Source organism: Dipodomys spectabilis, unplaced genomic scaffold (genome assembly GCF_019054845.1).
Source record: "Dipodomys spectabilis isolate Male_0828 unplaced genomic scaffold, ASM1905484v1 ptg000241l, whole genome shotgun sequence".
NCBI classification, from domain to species: Eukaryota; Metazoa; Chordata; class Mammalia; order Rodentia; family Heteromyidae; genus Dipodomys; species Dipodomys spectabilis.
In genome coordinates, this window is record NW_024870918.1 from 4,689,352 (window position 1) to 4,699,907 (window position 10,556).

At 49.7% G+C, this 10,556-nt stretch overlaps 1 protein-coding gene across 1 annotated transcript; it reads left to right on the plus strand.

The window, feature by feature from the left end:
* Positions 1-257: 257 nt before the first annotated feature.
* Fxn (frataxin) lies at positions 258-10,324 on the plus strand. The gene is made up of 5 exons (XM_042699388.1): positions 258-451; positions 3,697-3,794; positions 5,949-6,069; positions 8,960-9,057; positions 10,132-10,324. Exons 1-5 carry the CDS (start codon positions 284-286, stop codon positions 10,280-10,282), a joined length of 636 nt encoding a protein of 211 aa, XP_042555322.1. The 5' UTR covers positions 258-283; the 3' UTR covers positions 10,283-10,324.
* Positions 10,325-10,556: the final 232 nt, after the last annotated feature.

Sequence of the window (10,556 nt, forward strand, 5' to 3'; positions counted from 1 at the left end):
AAAAGCTCGGGGACGGTGCTCGGGCCCTGGGTTCAAGCCCCGCGACCGGCCCAACACCCACACCCGGCTAAGGCTGCAGGAGCGGCGGCGTGCCCGTCCCCTGCGGTTTCTTTTGCCCACTAGTCCGTCTCCACCGCCAGGCGCGGGCACAGCGCTCAGTGCGTGCGCGCCGCAGCGCAGCCCCGCGCCGGGCGCTGCCGGCCCGCGGCCGCCAGGGGGCGCCGCCGCATCGGCGCGCGGGGAGGAGGCAGCGAAGGCGGAGCGGCCACACACCCGGAGCAGCATGTGGACGCTCGGGCGGCGCGCGGCCGCCAGCCTGCTTCCCCACGCGGGCCTCGCGGGCCCAGCCCGGGCCTGCTCGGGGTCCCGGCGCCGCAGGAAGGGCTGGCCAGCCGGCAGCCGCCGGGATCTGCACGCTGGGCCCGCCGCGGCCCGCGAGCCCCGCCGCAACGTGAGTATGGGCGCCGGGCCGCACGCGACGGAGGGTGTCGCGCGCACGCCGGGCGCTCGGGGGCGCGCGCGCTCGTTCCCCCCCCCCCCGCTCGGGGGCGCGCGCGCTCGTTCCCCCCCGCCCCCGGGCGCGCGCCGGCCGCCGGCGTCCCTAGCGCGGGCCTCCTGGAATCGGGCGAGGGCCGGTGCGGGCCCGGGGCGCGGAGGGGAGCCCGCGTCCCAAGCCGGCCGCTTGCTTTGCGGGTCTGGAGCCCTGTTCTCGCAGCGATCGCCAGGCGAGGCGGTCTTCGCGGACGTGCGTGCTGTTAGTTGTGGTGCCGTGCATGCTGCGGGCGCGCGCATTGGATAGGGTGATCGTCCCCCCCCTTTTTCACGCGGGCTGCCCTCCCGCGAGGTCAGGGGTGGCGGGGGGTCGGGGGGGCGGCCGAGACCTGCGTTTGGCCAGTAACTCCCATCTTGAGCCCAAATTCCCGCCGAGCTGTGTGACCTTTAGGGACCCCCCCCCCCCACCTCGCCGAGACAGGCCCTGATGTCTCCACTGGGGGGGTGAGGACCCCCCCCCACTTTGAGGACCCGCGTGGAGGATTAAATTGGATTAGCATAGACTTTTGCGTTGGCTCAGGCCCGTTAATCCTGGCAACTCAGCAGGCTGCGACCGGAAGATGGAGGTTCGAAGTTAGCCTTGGGCAGGAAAGTCTGTGAGAGTCCTATCTCCAGTTAACCCCCCGGAAGTGGAAGTGGAGCTGTGGCCCGAGCGGTAGAGCACTAGCCTTGAGCAAAGAAAATGCTCAGGGACAGCGCCCAGGCCTTGAGGTCAAGCCCCACCACGCACACCCTGCACGCACACGCACACGCACCCACTTCCTCACCTCACATTTGCCCCTTTTATTTCCTTGGGAATGCAGAGAAATAAACGACCCTTGAGGTTTTTAATTCCAACCTTGACGATGCCAATGGAGTGGTGGAGGGAACATTCCAGAAAGGGCAAAGGTGGCAGGGGCCAGAGGAGAGGGGCCCCTCACCAGTGCCCTGGATGCTACAAATAGTGGAGTTGAAGGAGCCAGCTGAGGTCCAGCCTCAACTATATATGGAGCTCAGAGTTTGGACATGGGCCCAGGAGTGTCGCTCAGCGGTAGAGCACCATGTAGGCTTAAACTGTCTGCACAGTATTCAACCCATGCTGTTCGAAGGCCCTTAGAACTCACTGTCAATAGAATAACAGGCAAATGTGGAATCCCTTCCTAAAGCAAGCCTTCCTTGCTCACTCCTGTGCTGTCCTTACCTGCGGCTGCTACTGAGCTTCCACCACGCCTAGGTGGGCATGTAGGTTGCCAACATTTTAATTTAGGAGCGTGACAAGAAGTGGTTCCTCGGGCTGGTCCCTTGGACGGTCACCAGGGGCTTTCTAAGTGATTAGCCACATCGTCCACCCATTTGGACTTCTTTTTTTCCAGCCTAAACGAATCAGTGTCTATCCTGCTGGCTCCAAGGTGAGCTTGCACTGCCTGGGGATTTTTGCAGTTTGCGTGAATGGCCAGGGCAACCCCACCTCCCCTCTGTGTAATTATTTTAAGGCCCTGAGGCTCATTGGGCTGCTCCTGAAGGTCTGGGATTCCTCAGGACCTGGGAGCTGGCTGGCAGCCTCCTCCCAGCCTTCTCTAAACCTCCTTGGATTAGTCTAAGGCAGAAACAGCGAGGAAACCACATGCACAGTTCCAAATCCTCTAAGAGCTACGCTGAAGAAGTAAAAAGAACCAAGTGAGATTAATTTCCCCACTATATTTAACCTAGTAGATCCAAAAGACCATTTCATCGCGTAATCAGTAATGTCAGATCTTACTTCCTTTTTTTCTATCTAGCACATTTGCGTTCGGACATTCGGTTTCTCTGGAACTGTCTGAGCTGTGTCTGGGTTTTGTCAGATTCACAGTGGAGCTGGAGCTGGAGCTGGGTGGTAGAGAATCTGCATAGCATGCAGCCAGATCCAGTCACCAGCAAAGTCCAGCCAGGCACCCCTGGCTCACGCCTGTAATCCTAGTTTCTCAAGAGACTAAGATCTGAGGATCACAGTTCAAAGCCAGCCTGGACAGGAAAATCCATCAGACTTACATCTAGTAAACTACTAGAAAAGCCAGAAGTGAAGCTATGGCACAAGTGATAGTATGCTAGCCTGGACAAAGTTCAGGGACAACACCTAGGCTCTGAGTTCAAGCCCCAGGACCAATGCATGCACATGCGCATGTGCCCACACACACAACACAATCACAATTGAAAATGAAGGTTCACATAGCCAAATTACTGTCAACATACTTATAAATTTTTAATAACGTTATTATTTTAATTTGTTTGACTTAAATAAGCCTAGCCAGGTGCTAGTAACTCATACCTGTAATCCTAGCTACTTAGGAGGCTGAAATCTGAAGATTATAGTTCAAAGCCAGCCTAGCAGAAAAATCTCCAAGATTCTCATCTTCATATAATCAGTAAAAAAAGCTAGAAGTGGAGGTGTGGTTCAGGTGGAGCCAGCCCGGAGCACAAAAAGCCACGTGAGAGTTTGAGGTCTCCTGACTTCAAGCTGTAGGACCGACACAGATGCACAGGCGTGTATACACTCACACACACACACACACACACACACACACGTTCTCTATGTGTACCACTGACCACATGTAGCCACAGGACTCTTGAAATGTGGCCACACAGCTGAAGGATTGACTTTATTTTCTGTTCAATAACTTTATTTTTGGGCAGTACTGAAATTTGAACTCATGGCTTCTGGCTTGCCAGGCACATGCTCTACCACTGAGCCATGCCCCCAGCCTCTTTTTTTGCATTGATTCTTTTGGTACAGGGTCTCCTTTTATTCTCCCAGAATCCTCTTCTCTTAGGCTTCCAGCTACCACTAAGATGGCCGGCAGGCACCACCACACTGAGAAGTGGGGGGGGTCTTTTGAACCATGATCCTTCCAATATCAGCTTCTCATATGGCTGGGATTATAGGTATGAACCACTGTGCTTGATTTATCTTCAAATTTGCATCCCTATATTAGGCTCCTGGCTACCTTCTAGGACAGCACAAGATTAGACAGGGAGCAGCAGGACCCATTTTAGTGTACGATAAGAAGGTGAGACACAATCTAGAGGAACTGCAGAGTATAAAATACAAGAACTAGTGATTTTAATATGTCTCCCCTTGCATGTAAAGAGTAGGCTACTGGAGACTAAGTGTTCTTAACTGTGCTTTAGGGTTTGAACCTCTACTACCTCAACCACATTCTGAATGTCCCAAAGCAGAGTGTCTGCTGGATTCATTGGAGGAGCTCTGGAACTTTAGGTAACTCCAGGTAAGACTCAGATACCTTCCACTTGGGAGAGCTCTTCTTCTCTCGTCCCTCCCTCCCTCATTGAGCCTCTCTCCTCCTGGAAGCAGTAGCCAGTTTGTTTCTTCAGTTTCTTCAATAGCTTACCGTTATGTAGAGTTGTATCATTCACTTAAGCTGTCCCCTACTGGTTTACTGGTTGTATCTGTGCTTTCTTGCTATCTTCTTAAGCATTCTAGTTAAAGTAGGCCATGCTGCTGTAACAAAGAAAGCCTGGAACTCATCAAATTCAACATTTTTTCCCTCCAGTCCTGGGGCTTGAACTCAGGGCCTGGGCACTGTCCATGAGCTGCTTCTGATCAAGGCTAGCACTCTACCACTTGAGCCACAGCGCTACTTCCAGCTTTTTCTGTGTATATGGTACTGAGAGATCGAACCCAGGGCTTCATGAATGCTAGGCAAGCACTCTACCTACCACTCAGCCACCTTCTGAGCCCATAAATTCACCATCCTTAAAGGTACAGCTCAGGACATTTTCTATCTTCATGGGCTGTATGGCTGTCACCACCGCATAAATCCAGAGCGTTTTCATTTTCAGTACTCCAGAAAGAAACCCTGTAGCACCTAGAAGTTATATGTTTACCCTCCTATCCCCTTCCCACCCACCTCCCACCCCAGAAAACCATGGATCTATTTTCTGTCAGTGTGGACTTACAGCAATATGGCTTTTTTTTTTTTTTTTTTTTTGAGTAGGGTTTGGTTTGGTTTTCAGAAGCAGGGTCTTGTTATGGCATCCAGGCTGCTCTTGAACTGAAGATCCTCCTGCCTCATCTTCCACAGTGCTGGAAGATTAGGCATCCACCATCGTGATCAGTTATGGCAACTTTTGTGTGTGCCAATTTTAGAGTTTGAACTCTGGGCCTGGGCACTGTCCCAAGCTTTTGTGCTCATGGCAAGCGCTCTACTACTTGAGACACAGCTCCACTTCTGGCTTTTTTTTTTTTTTTTTTTTTTTGGTGGTTGATTGGAGATGAGTCTCATAGACTTTCCTGCTCAGGCTGGCTTCAACCCATGATCCTTAGATCTTAGCCTCCTGAGTAGCTAGGATTACAGGTGGTAGCCACCAGTGGTCCAGGAGTTATTCTAGCAGTATTTTTTAACTGAGAAAGACAAAAAAGCTGAAAAATAGGCAGCATGAGTTCTTACAAACTCAATTAACTTGCCTGTTTGTTTGTTTGTTTTGTGCTAGTACTAGGGCTCGAACAAGGGCCACTTTCCCTTAGCTTTTTTTTTTTTTTTTGATTGGTCATGGGCTTGAACTCTGGGCCTGGGCGCTGTCCCTCAGCTCTTCAGCTCAAGGCGAGCGCTCTACCACTTGAGCCACAGCGCCACTTCTGGTTTTCTGGTGGCTTGTTGGAGATAAGAGTCTCATGGACTTTCTGGGCCAGGCCGGTTTCAAATTGCAGTCCTCAGATTTCAGCCTCCTGAGTAGCTAGGATTACAGGTGTGAGCTACTGGCACCCATTTAGTTTTGCCTGATTTTCCCTCTAGATATTGTAAGCATCACTAAATATAAATAGGTTTCTAGGTGACTTCTTTCTATCAGTTACGTTTCTCAATTCATCCACGTTCTTACAGCTAAGGACAGTTCTGTTTTGCTACATAGCCTTCTGCTGTGTGATTAAGCCATAATTTTCCATGTTGTGACCTGGGCACTGGGCAGTTTTCAGCTTGGCACTATATAGTCATTCTGCTCTGAACTTGCCAGCACGGTTATGTGTCTTTGGTGGGCCTGGTGGGCCTTTCTTTTGCATGCATTCCATGGGCCACTGCTTGCAAATGTGGTTTACTTGAGCAGAGGTTGCCCTGAAGTTTCCAAAGTAACTGTCCAGTTCACTTGCCTGCAGCTCCATCTGAAGTTCAGGGTCCTTCTCTCTGTGGTAAACTGGTCTTACTTCCTGTCTGTTTCACTTGAACAGTTCGAGTGTGCCAGCTGAGCAAGCGACAGAGCTAGCCAAGCTAGCATGAGGCCCTGGGTTCAAATACCAGTACCAGCAATAAATAAATGAAATGAATGAATGCATGAGCGTGATATTAATAAGACAGTGGTTTGGTAATGATGTTTTGGGTCTTTTTGTCTCTCATTCCCTTCCCTCCCCCCCCCAACACCTCCCACAGCTCCCTAGATGAGACCACCTATGAAAGACTCGCAGAGGAGACGCTGGACTCTTTGGCCGAATTTTTTGAGGACCTCGCAGATAAGCCTTACACATCGAAGGACTATGATGTCTCCTTTGGGGTACCCCTTGGCTTATTTTCATGGCCCTGATTCCTCCCTAAGAATTATAGTTCATTGCAAGCCAGGCAGCAGTAGCTCATGTCTGTAATCTTAGCTACTCAGGAGGCTAAGACCTGAGGATCTGAGTTCAAAGCCCTAGGAAAGTCCATGACACTCTTATCTCCAACAAAACATCAAAAAAGCTAGACGTGGAGCTGTGGCTCAAGTGGGAGAGGGCCAGCCTTGAACCGCTCTCCCCCCAAAAACAAAAACTAAAGGACAGCACCCAGGCCCTGAGTTTAAGCCCTTTGTTCCAACACCAAAAAAAAAAAAAGAAGGAAGGAAAGAAAGAAAAGAAAAAGATAGGTTCTGGTTTCCTGGGACAGGGCTAAGAAGAGCTCTTGGTGTAATGTTTGAAGTCCTGGGTTCAATCCCCAGCACTAAAAACAAAAGAAAACAAAATTACAAATTCCCCAGCATCCCCTGATACTTCTGAAGGTAAATCAGGAGGGCCTGGCCAAGCATCTGTGTAGCAGATGGCCCAGGAAACACTGAACCAGAGCAGATGGAGGGTCTGAAGTAGGGATCATTTCCCAAGACTTAACCATCCTGTTCCAGTCTCATGGAGTAAATCAGGTTGCATTCCTGAAAAGCACTTTTTCTTTTTAAAGCTTGCCCAGGATTCTAATGTGAGATGCTAGGTGATTTTCAGCTAATTTCTCTAGAATATTCCCTGGGCAGGGAACTGGAATTTGTTTGCCTCCCTCAGGTGATTGTAAAGTACAGTTGGTCTGAGAATTGAGAGTTGAATGTGCTAAGCCCCAATTCCAGGAAGACAAGGAAGTGCTGGTCTTTAACCAACTGGCCACCAGGTGGCAGATGTGAGCAACAGTTACCTTTGGCCATTAGAATTGTTGCTGAGGCCTTAAAAAAAAAGAAACTAAGCCACTCCCCGGGGACAGAAGTTAATCCTGACAGCCATTAATTAATACTAGGAAATGTCATGATGTGCGCTCTGAATTAAATCACTGGACTACGTAGGACAGTCAGTCAGCTGTCCACTAAAGTGATAAGGGAAAAAATGGCAAAGCGCGTCATCATCATTGTTATCTCTTAAGAAGTCACGCGTGCGTGCGTGTGTGTGTGTGTGTGTGTGTGTGTGTGTAGTTCCCCCAGCTCATCACGCCATTCATCTGTGTGTCTATTTATTTGTTTATTTATTGGCCGTGCTGGGAATCATCCCAGGGCCTTGCATGTAGAGAAGTGCTCTACTAATGAGCTACATGCCCAGCCCATAGTCTTCTGTTCTTACAGACAATAGTAATTGCAATTTTTGCTGGACAAGGTCCCCCAGAGTACAGTTTAATGTGAGACTCCCTCCTGCTAAGCACTTACAATATGGGGAACCTAGCAGATAACCCTTGCTGTCATTTCCTGCCCAATTTTTTTTCTCCTGGTGCTGGTCCTGGGGTTTGAACTTAGGGCCTGGACACTGACCCTGCTTTGTGCTCAAGGTTAGGACTCTACTACTTGAGCCACAGCACCACTTCCAGCTCTTTTTCTGAGTAGTTCATTGGACATAAGAGTCTTATGGGTTTTCCTGCCTGGGCTAGTTTTGAACCCAATCCTCAGATCTCAGCTTTTCAGTAGCTAGGATTATAGGAGTGAGCCACCAACACCTGGCTTTTCTGCCCATTCTAAAGAGACTGAAGGCTTTGGAGCAAAGGACTCTTTTGTGGAAAGAATGTTTTCAAACTTAAATGTGTGTTTATTGAGGAAAGATGGACCCACCAGTATGGAGCGGGCCAACAGAGATCAGTAGAACCTTGGAGGAGTTTCTGAGATGCCAATTAGATGCCCAGAAAGGGTGGAACTAACAAACCCAGGCTGGCGTTGGTACTCACCTAGATAAGCCATTGTTCTAACCAACAGGTCAGATGGGCTTGATGGCTTCCTTCTTTCCTTCTTTCTTTTCTTTTTATTGTTATGGCTTGTTGAATCTGATTTGGACTCACAGGGTATACCAGTAGAGATTGAATGCGCAGTTGTTAAGATTGTCTGGTGGTTGCTGGTGGAGCGCCACATCAGCAGACCCAACCCTCCACAGCTCTAAGAGCTAAGACAGTCATGCTACTCAGTTCACTCACCTCACTGTGAGAGGATCATAGCAGCGATCCGTCCTCTTCTGATGCTGAGAGCGGTGTTCTCTCTGCACACTATCTCATTTCAAATTTCATAAATTGATTTTTGTCCTTCTAGCTAGGCACCAGTGGCTCACACCCTGTAATCCTAGCTACTCAGGAGGCTGAGATCTGATTGCAGTTCAAAGCCAACCCAGTCAGGAAAGTCTATGAGACTGTTACCCGCCAAAAAGCCAGTAGTGGAGCTGCAGTTCAAGTGGTAGAGTACTAGCCTGCAGCACAGAAGATCAAGGACAAGCCAGGCCCTGAGTTCAAGCCCCAGGACTAGCACAGAAATAAATAAATAAAATTCTTCTATTAACTGCTGATGGCTCATACCTGTATTCCTAGCTACTCAAGAGGCTGAGATCTGAGGGTTGGAGTTCAAAGCCAACTGGGTAGAAAAGTCTGGCCCTTGCACTCTCTTGGCTTTCTTGCTCACAGCTGGTGCTGCTCTACCACTTGGGCCATACCTCTCGCACAGCTTTTTGCTGGGATTGTAGTTGCATTGACTTCTCTGCCTGGACTGGCTTTGAACCATAATTTTCTGTGAATTCTTGCTTCCTATTAGATAGGATTGGAGACATGAACCACTGGTGCCTGACAAGGCATTTCTTTACGGTGTAGATCAGGTACTTACAAAGGCATAACCTGCTGCTATATAATGCAAGGTAGTATGGCCCAGTGCTAACTTGGTCCAGTTTTATTGCTTTTGTCTGCCCCTTTTCCAGAGTGGTGTGCTAACAGTCAAGCTGGGCGGAGCTCTAGGAACCTACGTGATCAACAAGCAGACCCCAAACAAGCAGATCTGGCTGTCTTCTCCCTCCAGGTGATCACAAGTCCAAATTTGCCAATGTGGACTGGGTCTCTTTTTGGGGGTAATGCAGATGTTTGGGATCTAGATAGCAGTAGTGACTACACAATTTTGGGGCTATAGTATATGCCTCCGAATTATTTGTTTTAAAGTTGGTGTTCCTGGGGGCCAGTGGCTCACACCTGTAATCCTAGCTTCTCAGGAGGCTGAGATCTGAGGATCATGGTTTGAAGCCCAACCGTGCAATTAAACACAGAAAAAGCCAGAAGTGGTACTGTGGCTCAAGTGGTAAAGTGCTTGCCATGAGCTAAAAAGGAGCTCAGGGACAGCACCCAAGCCCAGAGTTTGAGCCCCAGGCCGAAATAATAATAATAAATTTTAAAAAATAAAATAAAGTTGTTACATGAATTTTATACCTCACTTCACTAACCCAGTAAGACACCCATCACATCAGTCACACGGAAAGGGCTGTGATTCGCGAACATGCTCTAATATCTGGTATCAGATGTGAAGTAGGTGATGGATGGGCACTCAAAGATAAGGGTCTTCAGATCTCCAGAATGTTCTGGGCAGTGTTCCAGGGGAGAGACTATGTCATTGCCCTTTGATTATTTGGTTTGGGTTTGGGTTTGTCATTTTAGGGGTTGAACTTAGACCCTCATACTTGTGAGGCAAGCATTTTACCACTAGAGCTATGCCCCTGATACTGTACTGGCCTTGAGTTCACAACCCTCCTGCCTCCTTAAATAGACACAAGTCAAGAAATCAAATAGATGCCTCATTAGGTATTAGCTAACTATAAACTGTCACTCCGTAAGTGTCTGGGTGGCAGCCTTTGTGTGCTCGTGTTAGCTTGCCACAGCAGTGGCAGAAACGTTTTAAAAATACCTAGAAAGACAAGATGGAGAGAGGTAGGTGGGGCCCGATGCCCCCTTGAAGGGCACACCTCTATAGACCTCACCCCCTTTCAATAATGACAGCTTCCGATGGCAGACCCAGCCTTTAGCGCATGGAGGCCATGGCTAACCCCAGATCAGCACACAGAGGTTTGCAGGGAATCACTGACTCTGCCTCCATCCTGTCTTCCAGCGGACCCAAGCGCTACGACTGGACGGGGAAGCACTGGGTCTATTCCCACGACGGGATGACCCTCCACGAGCTGCTGGCCCAGGAGCTGACCGAGGCCTTCAAAACCAAACTGGATTTATCTTCCTTGGCCTATTCTGGAAAAGGCACTTGATGGCCTGCCCTGCCTTAAAGACATTAAAAGCTGTCACGCCAAGATCCAGCCTCCCTCCGCAGCTTGAGTGGGTTTTTTCCATTCCTTGGTGAGAACAGTGGCATTGTGTGTGTCACGGCTTTGTGAAAACAATGTGTCACCGCCACCCCCCAGGGCCCCAGAATCCTCCTGTTCATTCCTTTGATTATCTCATTTCCTCTCTCCCCCAGGAGATCCCTTATCTCTTGTCTTTTTTTTTTTTTGGGGGGGGGGGGGGCGGTTGCCAGTAGTGGGG